The sequence below is a fragment of the Ranitomeya imitator genome, chromosome 5 (genome assembly GCF_032444005.1).
Source record: "Ranitomeya imitator isolate aRanImi1 chromosome 5, aRanImi1.pri, whole genome shotgun sequence".
In the NCBI taxonomy this organism is placed as follows: domain Eukaryota; kingdom Metazoa; phylum Chordata; class Amphibia; order Anura; family Dendrobatidae; genus Ranitomeya; species Ranitomeya imitator.
The window spans coordinates 506037137-506059388 of record NC_091286.1 but is presented as its reverse complement, the minus strand read 5'-3'; the positions used below and the strand labels follow the sequence as shown (position 1 = coordinate 506059388).

Sequence of the window (22252 nt, the reverse complement as noted above, 5' to 3'; positions counted from 1 at the left end):
GAACCCCATAGAGAATCTGTGGGATATTGTGAAGAGAAAGTTGAGAGACGCAAGACCCAACACTCTGGATGAGCTTAAGGCCGCTATTGAAGCATCCTGGGCCTCCATAACATCTCAGCAGTGTCACAGGCTGATTGCCTCCATGCCACGCCGCATTGAAGCAGTCATTTCTGCCAAAGGATTCCCGACCAAGTATTGAGTGCATAACTGAACATTATTATTTGATGGTCTTTTGTTTGTTATTAAAAAACACTTTTATTTGATTGGATGGGCGAAATATGCTAATTTATTGAGACAGGTTTTTTGGGTTATCAGGAGTTGTATGCCAAAATCATCAGTATTAAAACAATAAAAGACCTGTCAAATTTCAGTTGGTGGATAATGAATCTATAATATATGAAAGTTTAATTGTAATCATTACATTATGGTAAATAATGAAATTTAACACTATATGCTAATTTTTTGAGAAGGACCTGTATTTTACTTTTCCTCTGGTTGTTCCACAGCTGGTTTTGGCTTACAGATCCTGAGGTAAAATACTGAGGTGTGAATGGGGCGTTAATAAAAAGACGTCTCCCTGTGTGCAATCTAAAGGTGCATGCACATTGCGTTCTATGTCCCGGTTGGGGCTTAAGTCCGAAATTCACTGCACCACTGCAGTCTACTGGCCTCGTCGGCGCATGCCTCTAGACCCCGTTTTGAGGGGAATTTCAGACGTAAGTCCTGAAGGGGACACAGAACACAAGGTGCAATCACTTTAAGTGTCACAAGGTCTGTCAGTCTATGCACATCTTTTCTGATAGGCCACAGAGGCTGCAACACCATTAAGCAAGAGGCACCACTAACCAAACAACACCATGAAGACAGGTGGCAGCATCATCATGTGAGATGTTTTTCGGCAGCAGGATTAGGGAAAATAGTCTGAGTTAGGCTACTTTCACACTAGCGTTTTTCCCCGGGCGTCGAAAAGCGTCGTTTTGGTAAAAAAACGCATCCTGCAAAATCTCCAGCAGGATGCGTTTTTTTCCCATAGACTTGCATTACAGACGCATTGCCCTGCGTTGTGTACGTTTTTGTACGGATGCGTCGGAATGCCCCGACACGTCGTCTGGAAAAAACGTTTGTGTAACGTTTTTGTTTGCGCAGTAAAAACGTGTCGCGACGCTTCCTTATTAATGCGTCGTTGGCGACAATGGCGGTCTATGAGCGACGGATGCGTCGGGACATGTTTTTTGACGGAATGCAGCGCTGCAATCCGTTTTTTTACACTGAGCATGCTCAGAAGCTGGATTTTTTTGCCAATTTCACCAGACATCACCCAACCTATATAAACCAGGCCTGAGTCTTCAACCACAGATATGCCAAAGACTGAAGACACTTTCCAGGAGAAAGAAGCCAGAAGCCAGCCTGCCTGCCAGCCAGCATCTGCCCAGCCTGTGCCAAGCATTCCAGAAGCCCAGCCTGCCTGCCAGCATCTGCCCAGCCTGTGCCAAGCATTCCAGAAGCCCAGCCTGCCTGCCAGCATCTGCCCAGCCTGTGCCAAGCATTCCAGAAGCCCAGGGCCTGCCAGCATCTGCCCAGCCTGTGCCAAGCATTCCAGAAGCCCAGCCTGCCTGCCAGCATCTGCCCAGCCTGTGCCAAGCATTCCAGAAGCCCAGCCTGCCTGCCAGCATCTGCCCAGCCTGTGCCAAGCATTCCAGAAGCCCAGCCTGCCTGCCAGCATCTGCCCAGCCTGTGCCAAGCATTCCAGAAGCCCAGCCTGCCTGCCAGCATCTGCCCAGCCTGTGCCAAGCATTCCAGAAGCCCAGCCTGCCTGCCAGCATCTGCCCAGCCTGTGCCAAGCATTCCAGAAGCCCAGTCTGCCTGCATCTGCCCAGCCTGTGCCAAGCATTCCAGAAGCCCAGCCTGCCTGCCAGCATCTGCCCAGCCTGTGCCAAGCATTCCAGAAGCCCAGCCTGCCTGCCAGCATCTGCCCAGCCTGTGCCAAGCATTCCAGAAGCCCAGCCTGCCTGCCAGCATCTGCCCAGCCTGTGCCAAGCATTCCAGAAGCCCAGCCTGCCTGCCAGCATCTGCCCAGCCTGTGCCAAGCATTCCAGAAGCCCAGCCTGCCTGCCAGCATCTGCCCAGCATTCCAGAAGCCCAGCCTGCCTGCCAGCCAGCATCTGCCCAGCCTGTGCCAAGCATTCCAGAAGCCCAGCCTGCCTGCCAGCCAGCATCTGCCCGCCTGTGCCAAGCATTCCAGAAGCCCAGCCTGCCTGCCAGCCAGCATCTGCCCAGCCTGAGCCAAGCCAAGCCTGCCAGAAGCCAGCCTGCCTGCCAGCATCTGCCCAGCTTGCCAGCCGGTGCCGAGTGTGCCAGAAGCCAGAGGCCTTAAAGCTGCATCATTCCAGCGTGAGTATACATACTGCCATTTTTTCGTGCGTCTGTGTGCATGTGTGCGTGTGCATGTGTTTGTGACGTACTGAATACAGTCAGAGCTAAACCTGAACCAGAGCTAACACCTGAATACAGCCAGAGGCCTGACATCGTACTGCACCAGCCAGCGTCCTTCAAAGAGTCCTGCTCCAACCTGCCATTTTTGCATTCGTCTGTGGGTGTGGGTGTGTGTGTGTGTGTGTGTGTGTGTGTGTGTGTGTGTGTGTGTGTCTGTCTGTGCTTTGTGCTTTTGGCTGGCTGTGTTATTTTGTGTGTGTGCATGTGTTTGTGTACGGCTGTGTGCTTTTGGGTGTGTTTGTGCGTTTTATGCCTGCACATGTGTGCCTTCGTGCATGTGTCTGTGTGCGGGTGCATGCGTCCATGCACGTGTTTTTTTTTTTTTCTCACTGTGATGTACTTACCAAGTTGTGAGATTTGTGCAGCCTGTGGTTAATGACAGCGTGTCAGCATGTGGTTAGTTTGACAGCGTGTGTGATCTTTGTTTTAGAACATATATTTTTGGTGTTTTATTGCTGAATTAATTTCCATGTGATGTACTTGTATTTAAAATAAAGAGCAGTATCGCTCCTATTGTGGTGATAAAACACTAAAAAAATAAAAAAAAATAAAAAAATTAATAAAATGTTTATGAAATATCTCCGTTGTATCATTTCACAAAGGTAAATTTGTAAATGGTGTATGTACAAATGTACACACAGGCTATCACTGATCAACGAAAATTGCCTATCAGAAAAAATAATCGCTACATCTAATAATAATATAGCTCAATTTCATAAAAAATGGAACAATTGGTTATCTTTCCGTTTAAATACCGTTCTTAAATAACTTTGCAGATTCGCATATAGAGAATGTGATTGGATAGTTATTGTAATGTCACCATATCCCCTATCCTCTTCCCTTCCCTAATCCCCATAACGTTGTGTTAATTATTAAGAATTTAATGTCAATAAGATGTAATGCTTGACACAATTTGTAAATAAATAAAATTTATGTTTCAAATGTACACACAGGCAAAACTGTGTTGGTGCTGGGTTATGAAGGTAACATAGTAACATAGTTAGTAAGGCCGAAAAAAGACATTTGTCCATCCAGTTCAGCCTATATTCCATTATAATAAATACCCAGATCTACGTCCTTCTACAGAACCTAATAATTGTATGATACAATATTGTTCTGCTCCAGGAAGACATCCAGGCCTCTCTTGAACCCCTCGACTGAGTTCGCCATCACCACCTCCTCAGGCAAGCAATTCCAGATTCTCACTGCCCTAACAGTAAAGAATCCTCTTCTATGTTGGTGGAAAAACCTTCTCTCCTCCAGACGCAAAGAATGCCCCCTTGTGCCCGTCACCTTCCTTGGTATAAACAGATCCTCAGCGAGATATTTGTATTGTCCCCTTATATACTTATACATGGTTATTAGATCGCCCCTCAGTCGTCTTTTTTCTAGACTAAATAATCCTAATTTCGCTAATCTATCTGGGTATTGTAGTTCTCCCATCCCCTTTATTAATTTTGTTGCCCTCCTTTGTACTCTCTCTAGTTCCATTATATCCTTCCTGAGCACCGGTGCCCAAAACTGGACACAGTACTCCATGTGCGATCTAACTAGGGATTTGTACAGAGGCAGTATAATGCTCTCATCATGTGTATCCAGACCTCTTTTAACCCTGCTGTTCTGTTGGTCAAAAATGACCGACTTTGAACTTCAATATTCTTTAAAATATTCAAGATGCGGCTCTGAAACCCGTGGCCGACCGACCCATCCTCATTTAAGTCAATCAACCACAAGTTTCAGAACCGCATCTTGAACACCCCAAAAAATACCAAAGTTCAAAATAGGTCTCCCCAGACCGAACAGAACAGCAGGGTTAATGCACCCCATGATCCTGTTTGCCTTGGCAGCTGCTGCCTGGCACTGGCTGCTCCAGGTAAGTTTATCATTAACTAGGATCCCCAAGTCCTTCTCCCTGTCAGATTTACCCAGTGGTTTCCCGTTCAGTGTGTAATGGTGATATTGATTCCCTCTTCCCATGTGTATAACCTTACATTTATCATTGTTAAACCTCATCTGCCACCTTTCAGCCCAAGTTTCCAACTTATCCAGATCCATCTGTAGCAGAATACTATCTTCTCTTGTATTAACTGCTTTACATAGTTTTGTATCATCTGCAAATATCGATATTTTACTGTGTAAACCTTCTACCAGATCATTAATGAATATGTTGAAGAGAACAGGTCCCAATACTGACCCCTGCGGTACCCCACTGTTCACAGCGACCCAGTTAGAGACTATACCATTTATAACCACCCTCTGCTTTCTATCACTAAGCCAGTTACTAACCCATTTACACACATTTTCCCCCAGACCAAGCATTCTCATTTTGTGTACCAACCTCTTGTGCGGCACGGTACCAAACGCTTTGGAAAAATCGAGATATACCACGTCCAATGACTCACCGTGGTCCAGCCTATAGCTTACCTCTTCATAAAAACTGATTAGATTGGTTTGACAGGAGCGATTTCTCATAAACCCATGCTGATATGGAGTTAAACAGTTATTCTCATTGAGATAATCCAGAATAACATCCCTCAGAAACCCTTCAAATATTTTACCAACAATAGAGGTTAGACTTACTGGCCTATAATTTCCAGGTTCACTTTTAGAGCCCTTTTTGAATATTGGCACCACATTTGCTATGCGCCAGTCCTGCGGAACAGACCCTGTCGCTATAGAGTCACTAAAAATAAGAAATAATGGTTTATCTATTACATTACTTAGTTCTCTTAGTACTCGTGGGTGTATGCCATCCGGACCCGGAGATTTATCTATTTTAATCTTATTTAGCCGGTTTCGCACCTCTTCTTGGGTTAGATTGGTGACCCTTAATATAGGGTTTTCATTGTTTCTTGGGATTTCACCTAGCATTTCATTTTCCACCGTGAATACCGTGGAGAAGAAGGTGTTTAATATGTTAGCTTTTTCCTCGTCATCTACAACCATTCTTTCCTCACTATTTTTTAAGGGGCCTACATTTTCAGTTTTTATTCTTTTACTATTGATATAGTTGAAGAACAGTTTGGGATTAGTTTTACTCTCCTTAGCAATGTGCTTCTCTGTTTCCTTTTTGGCAGCTTTAATTAGTTTTTTAGATAAAGTATTTTTCTCCCTATAGTTTTTTAGAGCTTCAATGGTGCCATCCTGCTTTAGTAGTGCAAATGCTTTCTTTTTACTGTTAATTGCCTGTCTTACTTCTTTGTTTAGCCACATTGGGTTTTTCCTATTTCTAGTCCTTTTATTCCCACAAGGTATAAACCGCTTACACTGCCTATTTAGGATGTTCTTAAACATTTCCCATTTATTATCTGTATTCTCATTTCTGAGGATATTGTCCCAGTCTACCAGATTAAGGGCATCTCTAAGCTGTTCAAACTTTGCCTTCCTAAAATTCAATGTTTTTGTGACTCCCTGACAAGTCCCCCTAGTGAAAGACAGGTGAAACTGTACAATATTGTGGTCGCTATTTCCTAGATGCCCGACCACCTGCAGATTTGTTATTCTGTCAGGTCTATTAGATAGTATTAGGTCTAAAAGTGCTGCTCCTCTGGTTGGATTCTGCACCAATTGTGAAAGATAATTTTTCTTGGTTATTAGCAGAAACCTGTTGCCTTTATGGGTTTCACAGGTTTCTGTTTCCCAGTTAATATCCGGGTAGTTAAAGTCCCCCATAACCAGGACCTCATTATGGGTTGCAGCTTCATCTATCTGCTTTAGAAGTAGACTTTCCATGCTTTCTGTTATATTTGGGGGTTTGTAACAGACCCCAATGAGAATTTTGTTACCATTTTTCCCTCCATGAATTTCAACCCATATGGACTCGACATCCTCATTCCCTTCGCTAATATCCTCCCTTAAAGTGGACTTTAGACAAGACTTTACATAGAGACAAACCCCTCCTCCTCTCCGATTTTTACGATCCTTTCTAAACAGACTGTAACCCTGTAAGTTAACTGCCCAGTCATAGCTTTCATCTAACCATGTCTCGGTTATTCCCACTATGTCAAAGTTACCTGTAGATATTTCTGCTTCTAGTTCTTCCATCTTGTTTGTCAGGCTTCTAGCGTTTGCGAGCATGCAGTTTAGAGGATTTTGTTTTGTTCCAATCTCCTCACTGTGGATTGTTTTAGAAATGTTCTTACCTCCCTTCTGAGTATGTTTTCCTGGGTCGTCTTTGTTCGAGTCTAATGTTTTTCTTCCCGTCCCCTCTTCTTCTAGTTTAAACGCCCTCCTGATGAGTGTAGCGAGTCTTCTGGCGAATGTGTGTTTCCCAGGTTTGTTGAGGTGTAGTCCGTCTCTGGCGAGGAGTCCATCATACCAGTAATTCACACCGTGGTCCAGGAATCCAAATCCTTGTTGTCTGCACCATCGTCTTAGCCAGTTGTTGGCATCAAGGATCCTGTTCCATCTCCTGGTGCCATGCCCGTCTACTGGAAGGATAGAAGAAAAAACTACCTGTGCATCCAGTTCCTTTACTTTCTTCCCCAACTCTTCAAAGTCCTTGCAGATTGTCGGTAGGTCCTTCCTTGCCGTGTCATTGGTGCCAACATGTATCAGAAGAAATGGGTGGACGTCCTTGGAGCTGAAGAGCTTTGGTATCCTATCGGTCACATCCTTGATCATCGCACCTGGAAGGCAGCATACTTCTCTTGCAGTTATGTCCGGTCTGCAGATGGCTGCTTCTGTGCCTCTCAGTAGTGAGTCTCCCACCACCACCACTCTTCGTTGCTTCTTGGCTGTACTTTTTGCTGTCACTTGTTGCTGTGTGCCCTTTTCTTTTTTGCTTGCTGGTATTGCTTCATTCTTAGGTGTGCCATCTTCATCCTCTACAAAGATTTGATATCGGTTCTTCAGTTGTGTGGTTGGTGATTTCTCCATGGTCTTCTTGCTTCTTTTGGTCACATGCTTCCACTCATCTGCTTTTGGAGGTTCTCTGACACTTTTTGCACCTTCTGTGACCAGTAGAGATGCTTCTGTTCTGTCTAGAAAGTCTTCATTCTCTTTGATGAGTTTTAAAGTTGCTATTCTTTCTTCCAGACCCCGCACCTTTTCTTCTAAAAGGACCACTAGTCTACACTTCTGACAGGTGAAATTGGATTCTTCTTCTGGTCGATCTGTGAACATGTAGCACATGCTGCAGCTCACCATGTAGGTTGTCACATCTGCCATGTTGCTCCTAGATCCTGCTGACTTGCTGTGTGTTTTCCTTCTTGTGTAATCTACTCAGCCAAGCTCTCTTGCAATAATGTCCTACAGGCAAAAATTTGCGCGCCGTAAGGCGCGCGGTTTGGTGATGCTTTCGAAGCAGCTGGTCCCGGCTGTACCCAACGATCTTCTAGCTTAGGGAGACTTCGCTTCTCCCAGAAGGCACCTGGAATATGCAAATTAGCCTCCTGAAGCTTGAATCCCTGGTTTGGTGATGCTTTCGAAGCAGCTGGTCCCGGCTGTACCCAACGATCTTCTAGCTTAGGGAGACTTCGCTTCTCCCAGAAGGCACCTGGAATATGCAAATTAGCCTCCTGAAGCTTGAATCCCTGGTTTGGTGATGCTTTCGAAGCAGCTGGTCCCGGCTGTACCCAACGATCTTCTAGCTTAGGGAGACTTCGCTTCTCCCAGAAGGCACCTGGAATATGCAAATTAGCCTCCTGAAGCTTGAATCCCTGGTTTGGTGATGCTTTCGAAGCAGCTGGTCCCGGCTGTACCCAACGATCTTCTAGCTTAGGGAGACTTCGCTTCTCCCAGAAGGCACCTGGAATATGCAAATTAGCCTCCTGAAGCTTGAATCCCTGGTTTGGTGATGCTTTCGAAGCAGCTGGTCCCGGCTGTACCCAACGATCTTCTAGCTTAGGGAGACTTCGCTTCTCCCAGAAGGCACCTGGAATATGCAAATTAGCCTCCTGAAGCTTGAATCCCTGGTTTGGTGATGCTTTCGAAGCAGCTGGTCCCGGCTGTACCCAACGATCTTCTAGCTTAGGGAGACTTCGCTTCTCCCAGAAGGCACCTGGAATATGCAAATTAGCCTCCTGAAGCTTGAATCCCTGGTTTCAGGTAACTAATATTTTTTTTTAAGAAGGGAAATGAAATCTGGTTCAGTTGGATCTTTTAAAATCACATATATATTACATTTTGAACTGGTGTGTAGGCCTTTCAAGTTTACAAAATTTTCTTTTTTTTCTTTGGGGGGGGGGGGGGGGGGAGGGGTAAATGGTTTTAAAGGTAGCACATACAATACCATTATGGAATTCAGCTCAGACTGGAGGGCCTTTTATTTTTGGGGTGTTTTTTATCTCCAAACTTTCACAGGTGGCCTGCATGAACATTGCTCTGATAATGTCAGCAGGGTGGTTATTACATCATTTACGTTTTGGACTTTGGGGGTTTGTTTCTAACAATATAAACTTGTCATACTTGCAGAGCCAACTGGGACCAGTGCCGAGGCCCACACACCCACCGAGGCCCACACACCCACCTAGGAGCACCGCCAACCAGGGACCACAGCCGCCCGGAAGGGACCCAGGGACCACAGCCGCTTTGACGATGTAAGTATAAAGTCCCCACAACTACAGCTTCACCTTGAATGTGTATAGTGGATTATAAGGGTATTTATACTTGCAGAGCCAACTGGGACAGAAATGCAGAGGTCCGGAACGATGTCTTCTGAGAGCCCTTCTCCACAGCGGGAGCGTGTAGCGGTAATTATCAATGTCTACATATGATGTAGCTGCATGTATAACATGTTTTCTTATCACTATATGCCTTTATTCTTTTTCACAGGAAGCTGAATCTGCTGAGGGACTCTCAGAAGAAGACGAGAGGGGTGGAGAAACACAAGGAGAGGGCGCACTGAGTGTAAGTTTTGTCGAAACAGCTTCACGCATCACTGAGCAACCAACACATAAAAACCATGACATCATACATAACAGTACACATACAACATATGCATAACTTTAACGTAATTCTTTTTAATGTTTTCCAGTCTGATGCACGGCAAGATCCTCCCAGCCGCTCCCGGAGCCGACGTTCTCGTGGCCGCGGTCGCCATCAGGTGTGGGTTTTTTTTGTTTTGTTTTTTGGCGTCTATTACAATCTTTTTTGGATTCAGTGTAGTAATGTTTTTTTTTTTTAATAAATATCAACAGCGCGCTGCCGATTCAGACACAGAGGACACAATGGGCATCGATGTCGACCGTCTGATTGAGGAGGTCCGTGAACGGCAGCCACTCTGGCATATGGGTGACCGCTGCATTCAGATGTAAGTCAATCACCGGCCAACCTTTTTTTCCAATCAATGCTCAGGAGCATGGAAAAGCTATCTCTTGACCAGCAGATGCAAGTAATGCACGACTGCCATACTGCTCTACTGCGGGTCATGAGCCACACTCCCACACCTCCCCACACTGCCACTACACATTTCCCACCCCAGTCCCAATACCAACCCCAGTCCCAATACCAACCCCAGTCCCAATTCCCATCCCGGCCTCAAATAACAATGTCTTCCCCAATGTTTTCCTCGTCTAGCTTTCCTTCCCCGTTTACTCTTCCTACCCCTACAACACCCTCCCCAGCTCGGGCTACTGCTTTTTCTCCCCATCACTCTGCCCCACAAATGCATTCCCCACCTATCGACGTGGTCCAACATTCCAGCCCCTCCGCTACTATCTCCACCCCACATTTTACAGATTTGTAATTCTGTTTTACGTCGCTGTGTTGTTTAAAATTTGTTGTGTCAAAAAAAAAAAAAAAAGTGTTAAATAAAAAAAAGGGAAAAAAAATAATTTCACACTTTACCCTAAAAAATTAACAAAACAAAAAATACAAAAAAAAATAAAAGGTTGACACTATTTGGTCAGTCAACCAACCTATAACATCTTTTCAAATGTTTGTTATAAATTTTATGTTTCAATAAAATATGTTTTTGTTTGAAAAAACAATTGCTTATGGTTGATTCATTTGATATGTTAATAATTGTAAATAAAAACACACCACACGTTTGAACGTATAAACATTGGGTTTATTACACCACATATACCAAAGTGTATTCTACTAATTATGAAGTTGGTGGTAATAAAAAAAACTTAATACACAAACATTTATCAACAAGAACTGAAATTAAAGTTCACACAATGTTATCTTGCCAGGGCACCATACCCACAGGTGAAACAAAATACTCAGCAAAGTTGTCCCTCATTCTGGTAACAGAACCGGCAGAACGTACAGAGCTGCTGTGGTAATCCCACAGGGTGGTCTCCACATCCTTATCATCCACGGAAACGGGCTCCTTGGAAAAGACATAGTTATGGAGGACCACGCAGGACCTCATCCACAGTTCATATGTGCAGAGATATGGCGGTGAGCAGTACGCGCCACTTTGCAGTGAGAATGCTGAATACACACTCCACCACTCTACGTGCTCTAGTTAAGCGATAATTGAAAATTTTTTTTGTTCTGGTCAAGTTTCGGCTGGAGTACGGTTTGAGGAGGTGTGGGGACAACTGAAAGGCCTCATCACCCACACAGACATACGGCATAGGTGGTCCTGTTGTTCCCGGGAGTGGTCTGGCAGGTGGAAAGTCGTATGTATCGCCATACAAACACCGGCCCATCGGTGACGTTTTGAACACTTGGGAGTCGTTGGACCGCCCATAGGCTCCAATGTCCACAGCCAGAAATTTGCAGTGGGCATCTGCTATGGCCATGAGTACGATAGAAAAGTACTTCTTGTAGTTGTAGTACTCAGAGCCTGTTCCTGCCGGTTTTGCTATACGGATGCGTTTCCCATCGACTGCCCCCAAGCAATTAGGGAAATGGCACACTTTCTCCTTGTTGGTTCTGGAATGTACTCCGTGTGCAAGGCATCCCATACCGCCAGGCAGGTCACTTTCACAATTCCAGAAATGGTCGATATTCCAAGTCGAAACTGGTAGTGTAGTGACGTTAGAGATTCTCCTGTAGCCAAGAAGCGGTGAAAAAGCAAAAGAAAAGTTATGATTGTAAAGACAGCTAATGACATTTCAAAGCAATTTAAAGAAATATATGTATTTTTTTTTACCAATTTAAAAATTACACTTTTTTGGGGGGGTGAGGATGCTTCAGTGCACATTAAACATCAACATTTTTACATCTCTGCATACATGGGCCCATACACGGTAAATATTTACATGGTCCAGAAAATGCAACACTGTGTACAGCGCTGTATTTTGGGGACCATGTTCACTGCTGATGTTGTTTTCTATTCGTTAAAATATACTGGCATGGCATTACATTTGAGCAATTTAATAAAAAAAAAAATTATTTACCGCAGGGTCACCATCAGCCACTCCGCCGGTGTAATGGAAGACCTCATGCGTGTGTCCTGCCTTTGGATGACATCCCCGACTTTTTCAAGCAACACATCAAAGTGGTCCTGCCTCATCCGAAGATAATTATAGAATTTCTCCGGGTTCTGCCGCAACTCCATGTACAGGGTAGAATAGACGACCCGGGTCATCCGCAGTGCGTTAATGGGATGAATCCATAGTTTGCGACCTCGATGGTGAACCATCCTCCGACTTTCTGCTGCCGCCTCCTGCTCCCAAACCATGATATCCAGCCGATTGGTATCAAAAATCACATCGGTAACCACGTTCGCAATCCTCCCAAGCACTCCTTCCATCTCTGCCACTTTCTCTAAACCCTTTCAAAGATGGGCTGTACAAACTGTCTGTATATACTTTACCATATTTTCCAGTAGCCAATCACATACAAGGAGACTCCCACTTTTAGGCGTGGAAAACGCATCCGTCATAAAAACAGATGAGACAGATGAAAAAAACGGAAACAACGGATACAACGGATCCAGTTTTTCAATGGAACCGTCTATCGAATCTCTGACGCATCCGTCGAAAAAATGGAAGCGTTGTATCGGTTTTCCTGTCTTTGCGACGCATCCGTTTATGCGTCGCAACGACGCTTTTCGACGCCCGGACAAAAACGCTAGTGTGAAAGTAGCCTTAAGGGGAAGATAGATTATGCAAAATACAGGGATAATCTTGAGCAAAACCTGTTTCAGGCTGTCAGTGATTGGAGACTGGGACGGAGGATCACCTTCCAACAAGACAATGACCCAAAGGATACAGCTAAAGCAACACTCGAGTGGCTTAACCTCTTTCTGACCTCGGACGGGATAGTACGTCTGATGTCAGATACCGCGCTTTGATGCAGGGCTTCGGCAGTGAGCCCACATCAAAGCCGCGACATGTCAGCTGTTTTGAACATCTGACATGAGCCCGCAATAGCGGGCGGCCGAAAATGAGCGCATCGCCGACCCCGGTCACATGATTGGGGGTCAGCGATGTGTCAGAATGGTAACAATAGAGGTCCTTGAGACCTCTATGGTTACTGATGCCGGCCTGCTGTGAGCGTCCCCCTGTGGTCGGCGCTCACAGCACACCTGCATTTCTGCTGCATAACTTCATAGAGGAAGAGAACTAGAACTCTAGTGCCACCTGATGTGTAATGGTTACCAGTGTGACAGCCGCTCTCTGCTCTCCTGAGCTCACTGCAGAGCTGTGTGTGATAACTGACTTTCTAAATATTCATCTTTACACCCTAACCACTTTTGCAATTATCTTTATTATAGAATACCATAGAGTATGTTCCCACAATCAGCAATTGTAATTGGTCATGCTTTGGACGCAGCACATGTCCACTGCATCCAAAGTGCTGCCGGCTTTTTACCTCAGGTGATTTCGCATGTGATCACTGAACCGTGCGGATTCACCGCGTCCAGTACATCATAAGGGTGACATTTATCTTGTGGAGACTCGCATCTCCGCAAGATAAATTGATGTGCTGCCGTCTGGAAAGAAGAGCCACATGTCCGTCTCCATGGGTGATCCGCGGGAGTTGGTGCACGTATAGTGGACATAGAATTTCTTGAAATTCCAGCCACTGTGCTGTAACATCTGGAAGCTGTGGGTTGGACGCTGTGTTGTACACAGCTTCCAACCCACAGCATTTACTTATAGAGTGTGAGCCCTCATGGGCAGGGTCCTCTCTCCTCCTGTACCAATTGTGACTTGCATTGATTACGATTATTGTACTTTTTTTTTTATGTACACCCCGCCGAGGAGCGGGGGCGCCATTTGCGTTCAAGAGGGTGCCAACCTCCGCTGACAGGTAGGGAGACTCGGTTAGGGACTCCTTAGGGTGTATTAGCCTTAGTTTCAGGCGTTATACTTTAGCATTAGGGATTGGTACGGTCAGACTGTTTGTCTTTACTGGTGAATCACTACCTGGTGTTTTTTCTCTTTTTTTGGTCCCGAGTTTGGTTAGGCCATGTATTGGGTGTTGTTTGTGGTATAGTATCTTTATACATGTAGAGGGACTTATAGGGCCTTAAGGGTGAGTCGACGGTGAGCGGGGGCGCCATATTGCGTCCAAGAGGGTGCCAACCTCCGCAGACAGGCAGGGAATATTTGTAGGGACGTGTAGGGTTTTTGCTATCGGCCCCGTTGTCCCTCCCACCCTTTGCCCTTTACAATCTTTTTGGGCCAGGTTTTTTAATTGACCCACCCCCATTTAGAGGGGTCTGGGTGTTGTGTCAGTCTTTTATCCTTATTTTGTTTAATAAAGTTTATTGGATAGATTAGTTTTCTTTGTTTTTCTTGGTTTAATACTAATTTGGATTATCAGATATTATACTTTCTTATGTACACCCCTCCTCACATGTAAAGCGCCATGGAATAAGTGGCACTATAAAAATAAACAATAATTTACTGACCGTGGGAATGTGCCATTTCACTTCTCCTGATCTAGCTAATACCCAAATGTTTCTTTAATACTGCACTTCTTGCGAGGAATCGCAAATAGAATGTCACAGGATGCTGGGGCTGCACTCACTTGTCCGCAGCGTCTATAACCCCTCCTGGAACAGGACGTCACAGTGAGTAGAAGTACAGTTCTTGCTTCGCCACCCTCTGAAGTTGTCCTAAATCATGATGATAAACCCTGCAAGAGAGTAGTGGAGCATCCGCAATTGGCTTCTTTCTCTGCAGCCGCAGCTTCTGTGAATCAAGACGCCCTCAGGGGGCAGAGATCGGAGCAGTGAGTGACACCAGTGTCTCCCCCTGATGACGATTCTTTTGAAGGTTGTGCTAGAAGCCATGAGGCGGCACTGGTGTCACTCACTGCTTCTATCCCTGCCCCCTCACAACATCTTGTTTCAGCTGCAGCGGTGACTAACATTTTCCTTCATATAAGTGCGCATTCAGAAATACCTATCAGTCACTGATTGCACCAAAAATCCCAGAAAGAGCAAAGGATTAAATGAATGAAGCTCGGGTTACACGGAATCTTTTTTTGCACAAAGCTATATATTGGTGCGCTCAGCCCCCCTGCTCTATAACATGGTGCCTGCAGATTAGACTGCATATTCCTGGTGACAGGTTCCCTTTAAAATCAGCTCCGGAGGCAGATCCATGACCAGCCCTCAGTCCTTAACAGCTCATTTACATATAAAGAAAAAAAAGTGGATTTTTCCAGAATAAACCATCAGATCGCAGATACCAAGGTAACATTTTATTCTGCCTCCTATGACTTACATGCCCATATAGACGGCTTAGGAGGGGGATCCTACTGACAGCTTCCCTTTAAATGTTTAGCGATGTGGTCTGCACTAGCAGTGAGGGCAGATCTCTGGTGCAGGTAAATGTGAACACAGCTGTGCTGCGAAAAGCAGAAACCACTTTATTCTCTCCATCCTGAGAACCTTCCAATACTCGGAATGACTGTCTGGGGTGTTCCTATTATACTGTGCTTAGTAGTTACTAAAAGTGGTCCAATAAGGCAGAACCAGCGTCCTGGAACAGGCTGACGAGCGAGGGTTTTTTATTTTGCCAGAGCTCTAGAGTTTCTGTCCCACTCCTCTCTGAAGAGGTTATTTACACATCCACAAATAGTAAGCACCCGAACGCTCCCCTGACCCCCTGCTGGTCTCCTCTGTTCATGACTAGAATCGGTCACCTCTGTGATCACTAGGACCAGAGGAGACTGCGGGGAACATGGGCTATTTATTACTTTTATATACACATTCCGGCCTTTGGACAAAGCAGGTCAGGTCAGAGCCGCCGGCGACAGCCGCACCCCCCGACGGGTGGGACTCCAGAGCAGCCAGGGACGGCCGCACTCCCCACAGGTGGAACTCCAGAGCCACTAATGACAGATGCACCCCCACGGGTGGGACTCCAGAGCCACTAATGACAGATGCCCCCCACAGGTGGGACTCCAGAGCCGCTAATGACAGATGCCCCCCACAGGTGGGACTCCAGAGCAGCCAGGGACGGCCGCACTCCCCACAGGTGGGACTCCAGAGCCACTAATGACAGATGCCCCCCACGGGTGGGACTCCAGAGCCACTAATGACAGATGCCCCCCACAGGTGGGACTCCAGAGCCACTAATGACAGATGCACCCCCATGGGTGGGACTCCAGAGCCACTAATGACAGATGCCCCCCACAGGTGGGACTCCAGAGCAGCCAGGGACGGCCGCACTCCCCACAGGTGGGACTCCAGAGCCACTAATGACAGATGAACCCCCACGGGTGGGACTCCAGAGCCACTAATGACAGATGCCCCCCACAGGTGGGACTCCAGAGCCGCTAATGACAGATGCACCCCCACGGGTGGGACTCCAGAGCCGCTAATGACAGATGCCCCCCCACGGGTGGGACCCCAGAGCCGCTAATGACAGATGCACCCCCACGGGTGGGACCCCAGAGCCGCTAATGACAGATGCCCCCCACAGGTGGGACTCCAGAGCCGCTAATGACAGATGTCCCCCACAGGTGGGACTCCAGAGCCGCTAATGACAGATGTCCCCCACAGGTGGGACTCCAGAGCCGCTAATGACAGATGCCCCCCACAGGTGGGACTCCAGAGCCGCTAATGACAGATGCCCCCAACGGGTGGAACTCCAGAGCCGCTAATGACAGATGCCCCCAACGGGTGGGACTCCAGAGCCGCTAATGACAGATGCCCCCCACGGGTGGAACTCCAGAGCCACTAATGACAGATGCCCCCCACAGGTGGGACTCCAGAGCCGCTAATGACAGATGCCCCCCACAGGTGGGACTCCAGAGCCGCTAATGACAGATGCCCCCCACGGGTGGGACTCCAGAGCCGCTAATGACAGATGTCCCCCACGGGTGGGACTCCAGAGCCACTAATGACAGATGTCCCCCACGGGTGGGACTCCAGAGCCACTAATGACAGATGCCCCCCACAGGTGGGACTCCAGAGCCGCTAATGACAGATGTCCCCCACGGGTGGGACTCCAGAGCCGCTAATGACAGATGCCCCCCACAGGTGGGACTCCAGAGCCGCTAATGACAGATGTCCCCCACGGGTGGGACTCCAGAGCCACTAATGACAGATGCCCCCCACAGGTGGGACTCCAGAGCCGCTAATGACAGATGTCCCCCACGGGTGGGACTCCAGAGCCGCTAATGACAGATGCCCCCCACGGGTGGGACTCCAGAGCCGCTAATGACAGATGTCCCCCACGGGTGGGACTCCAGAGCCACTAATGACAGATGTCCCCCACGGGTGGGACTCCAGAGCCGCTAATGACAGATGCCCCCCACAGGTGGGACTCCAGAGCCGCTAATGACAGATGTCCCCCACGGGTGGGACTCCAGAGCCGCTAATGACAGATGCCCCCCACAGGTGGGACTCCAGAGCCGCTAATGACAGATGTCCCCCACGGGTGGGACTCCAGAGCCACTAATGACAGATGCCCCCCACAGGTGGGACTCCAGAGCCACTAATGACAGATGTCCCCCACGGGTGGGACTCCAGAGCCACTAATGACAGATGCCCCCCACAGGTGGGACTCCAGAGCCGCTAATGACAGATGTCCCCCACGGGTGGGACTCCAGAGCCGCTAATGACAGATGCCCCCCACAGGTGGGACTCCAGAGCCGCTAATGACAGATGTCCCCCACGGGTGGGACTCCAGAGCCACTAATGACAGATGCCCCCCACAGGTGGGACTCCAGAGCCACTAATGACAGATGTCCCCCACGGGTGGGACTCCAGAGCCACTAATGACAGATGCCCCCCACAGGTGGGACTCCAGAGCCGCTAATGACAGATGCCCCCCACGGGTGGGACTCCAGAGCAGCTAATGACAGATGTCCCCCACGGGTGGGACTCCAGAGCCACTAATGACAGATGCCCCCCACAGGTGGGACTCCAGAGCCACTAATGACAGATGTCCCCCACGGGTGGGACTCCAGAGCCACTAATGACAGATGCCCCCCACAGGTGGGACTCCAGAGCCGCTAATGACAGATGCCCCCCACAGGTGGGACTCCAGAGCCGCTAATGACAGATGCCCCCCACGGGTGGGACTCCAGAGCCGCTAATGACAGATGTCCCCCACGGGTGGGACTCCAGAGCCGCTAATGACAGATGCCCCCCACGGGTGGGACTCCAGAGCCGCTAATGACAGATGTCCCCCACAGGTGGGACTCCAGAGCCGCTAATGACAGATGCCCCCCACGGGTGGGACTCCAGAGCCGCTAATGACAGATGCCCCCCACAGGTGGGACTCCAGAGCCGCTAATGACAGATGCCCCCCACGGGTGGGACTCCAGAGCCGCTAATGACAGATGCCCCCCACAGGTGGGACTCCAGAGCCGCTAATGACAGATGCCCCCCACAGGTGGGACTCCAGAGCCGCTAATGACAGATGCCCCCCACAGGTGGGACTCCAGAGCCGCTAATGACAGATGCCCCCCACAGGTGGGACTCCAGAGCCGCTAATGACAGATGCCCCCCACGGGTGGGACTCCAGAGCCGCTAATGACAGATGCCCCCCACGGGTGGGACTCCAGAGCCGCTAATGACAGATGTCCCCCACGGGTGGGACTCCAGAGCCGCTAATGACAGATGTCCCCCACGGGTGGACCTCCAGAGCCGCGAATGACAGATGCCCCCCACAGGTGGGACTCCAGAGCCGCTAATGACAGATGCCCCCCACAGGTGGGACTCCAGAGCCACTAATGACAGATGTCCCCCACAGGTGGGACTCCAGAGCCACTAATGACAGATGTCCCCCACGGGTGGAACTCCAGAGCCGCTAATGACAGATGCCCCCCACAGGTGGGACTCCAGAGCCACTAATGACAGATGCCCCCCACAGGTGGGACTCCAGAGCCGCTAATGACAGATGCCCCCCACGGGTGGGACTCCAGAGCCGCTAATGACAGATGTCCCCCCACAGGTGGGACTCCAGAGCCGCTAATGACAGATGTCCCCCACGGGTGGGACTCCAGAGCCGCTAATGACAGATGCCCCCCACAGGTGGGACTCCAGAGCCGCTAATGACAGATGCCCCCCACGGGTGGAACTCCAGAGCCGCCGGTGACCTCTCACCTCCAGCCTCTCTTTCTCCTTGCTCTTCTGGCCTTGCCTCCGTGCATACCACATTCCTATGGCCCGGCCTCTCAGGTGCGGCGGGGGTCTTTCTTTCACACCTTCTCCAGTCTCCCTGGAAGATCCAGCTTCATGATAGGAGAAGGACCCTCGCCCTCGTCCCCCGCGACCCCGGCCCCATCCTTTCCGCTGCTCGTAACTCATACCGCTGGATGATGGCCCAGAAGAAAAGACAAACAGCCGGGACCACCTGAGCCAAACCGTCACCGGCACGGCTGCGAGTCAATCAAAACAGATGAAGTGTGGACCAGTGAAGCCACCGTACAGCCTCTGAAAGCGCATGCGCACTGTTCCTATCATTGACCTGCCTTGGGATAGATGCTCGAATAATCGCTGAACAGACACGTGACGTCAGTGGTCACGTGACTCAAGTTAAATAAGATAATGCGCCTTGTTTACAGTGTGTGAGGATTGGGGCGTGAACTAGAAAATGGATTCTGCAGAGACAAAATAATTCCGCACTTTCGCCTTATACAAATTGCGGCCATATACGTCACTATCTTTACGGAACTGTCGCCGTTAAGGATGATGCCGCCATTTTGTTGGTTGGCAAAGATGTTTAGGGAACTCCCCCCCCAGTTCACTGCTATGGATTACTAGGTCTTCAGTCAGTCAGAGCGGGGCACGGTGAAAGGAAGAACGGAAATGAGTGTGTAACGGCAGAGCCTGTGCCACGTGACCGGCCCGGCAGCAGAGCAGAGATGTGTTGCCGGGGAGCAGCTAGTCAGGCCTTCTGACGTCATCTATGTGCGGCCTTAGCGGCAGCCAACCACAGGCGCATGTCACTCATTAGTGCGATTTGTGGGCGGCAGATGTCACCTGTGTGCACGGGGCATAGGTGGGCTCGCCTCAGAGCCTTTCCGTAGTAACTGGACGTCGTCCTCGTTATCGGTACAGGGAGCCGAGTCCATCCGGGGCAGAGATGGGAAACATTAACCCCTTCTTGAAGGTTTTTGTTCTGCCCCTCCTTAGAAAACCTAATATCTGATAGACAGCAGAGCCTTTTTAGCGTTGGAACTAGGAAGAAAATAGACCCCTAAAAATCACTTTTATTAAAAGCACAAACACTCAAAAAGCCTTTAAAAAATGATATTATCCCTGACAGCGGAGGCCGGCACCCTAATGTCAGCGCTATGGCGCCCCGCTCAGCGGCGGTGACCCTGGATGCCCTGATACACACCTGTACTATGAGGCCGTGCACTAAGAAAGATGCTAGGAAAACTAAAGTCAGGTAAATTCACCTGACAAGAACAGACTCCCAACAGTTCAGAATAAAATAATATATTTTTATTGATATACAATATTAACCCCTTAGTGACAGAGCCAATTTGGTACTTAATGACCGAGCCAATTTTTGCAATTCTGACCACTGTCACTTTATGAGGTTATAACTCTGGAACGCTTCAACGGATCCTGCTGATTCTGAGATTGTTTTTTCATGACATATTGTACTTCATGTTAGTGGTAACATTTCTTCGATATTACTAGCGATTATTTATGAAAAAAACGGAACTATGGCGAAAATTTTTAAAATTTTGCAATTTTCAAACTTTGTATTTTTATGCCCTTAAATCAGAGAGATATGTCACAAAAAATAGTTAAAAAATAACATTTCCCACATATCTACTTTACATCAGCACAATTTTGGAAACAAAATTTTTTTTTGTTAGGGAGTTATAAGGGTTAAAAGTTGACCAGCAATTTCTCATTTTTACAACACCATTTTTTTTAGGGACCACATCACATTTGAAGTCATTTTGAGTGGTCTATATGATACAAAATAACGAAGTGTGACACCATTCTAAAAACTACACCCCTCAAGGTTCTCAAAACCACATTCAAGAAGTTTATTAACCCTTTACGTGCTTCACAGGAACTGAAACAATGTGGAAGGAAAAAATGAACATTTAACTTTTTTTTGCAAACCTCTTAATTCAGAACCATTTTTTTTATTTTCACAAGTGTAAAAACAGAAATGTAACCATAAATTTTGTTACGCAATTTCTCCTGAATACGCCAATACTCCATATGTGGGGGTAAACCACTTTTTGGGCGCACCGCAGAACTTAGAAGTGAAGGAGCGCCGTTTGACTTTTTCAATGCAGAATTGGCTGGAATTGAGATCGGACGCCATGTCACGTTTAGAGAGCCCCTGATGTGCCTAAACAGTGGAAACTCCCCACAAGTGACACCATTTTGGAAACTAGACCCCTTAAGGAACTTATCTAGATGTGTGGTGAGCACTTTGAACCCCCAAGTGCTTCACAGAAGTTTATAACGTAGAGCCGTGAAAATAAAAAATCGCTTTTGTTTACACAAAAATGATTTTTCGCCCACAAATTCTTATTTTGACAAGGGTAACAGGAGAAATTAGACCACAAAAGTTGTTGTGCGATTTCTCCTGAATACGTCGATACCCCATATGTGGGGGTAAACCACTGTTTGGGCGCACTGCAGATCTTGGAAGTGAAGGAGCGCCGTTTTACTTTTTCAATGTAGAATTGGCTGGAATTGAGATTGGACGCCATGTCGTGTTTGGAGAGCCTCTGATGTGCCTACACAGTGCAAACCCCCCACAAGTGACACCATTTTGGAAACTAGACCCCGTAAGGAGCATATCTAGATGTGTGGTGAGCACTTTGAACCCCCATGTGCTTCACAGAAGTTTATAATGTAGAGCCGTGAAAAAAAAAAATCGCATTTTTTCTACAAAAATGATCTTTTTGCCCACAAATTTTTATTTTCACAAGGGTAACAGGAGAAATTAGACCACAAAAGTTGTTGTGCAATTTCTCCTGAGTACGCTGATACCCAATATGTGGGGGTAAACCACTGTTAGGGCGCACCGCAGAGCTTGGAAGAGAAGGAGTGCCGTTTTTTTCAATGTAGAATTGGCTGGAATTGAGATTGGAAGCCATGTCGCGTTTGGAGAGCCCCTGATGTGCCTAAACAGTGGAAACCCCCACAAGTGACACCGTTTTGGAAACTAGACCCCTTAAGGAACTTATCTAGATGTGTGGCGAGCACTTTGAACCCCCATGTGCTTCACAGAAGTTTATAACGTAGAGCCGTGAAAAAAAAATTGCATTTTTTCTACAAAAATGATCTTTTTGCCCACAAATTTTTATTTTCACAAGGGTAACAGGAGAAATTAGACCACTAAAGTTGTTGTGCAATTTCTCCTGAGTACGTCGATACCCAATATGTGGGGATAAACCACTGTTTGGGCGCACCGCAGAGCTTGGAAGAGAAAGAGTGCCGTTTTACTTTTTCAATGTAGAA

The 22252-nt window shown here is 47.6% G+C and overlaps 1 protein-coding gene across 1 annotated transcript in view; it reads right to left on the bottom strand.

The window, feature by feature from the left end:
- Nucleotides 1–19268, bottom strand: part of DHX36 (DEAH-box helicase 36) — a 101050-nt gene extending 81782 nt beyond the window's left edge. The window contains exon 1 of the mRNA XM_069727464.1: nucleotides 18911–19268. Coding sequence (XP_069583565.1) covers nucleotides 18911–19114 — 204 coding nt within the window. The 5' untranslated portion in view covers nucleotides 19115–19268. The remainder of the gene's footprint in view (nucleotides 1–18910) is intronic.
- Between the last annotated feature and the right edge of the window lie 2984 nt (nucleotides 19269–22252).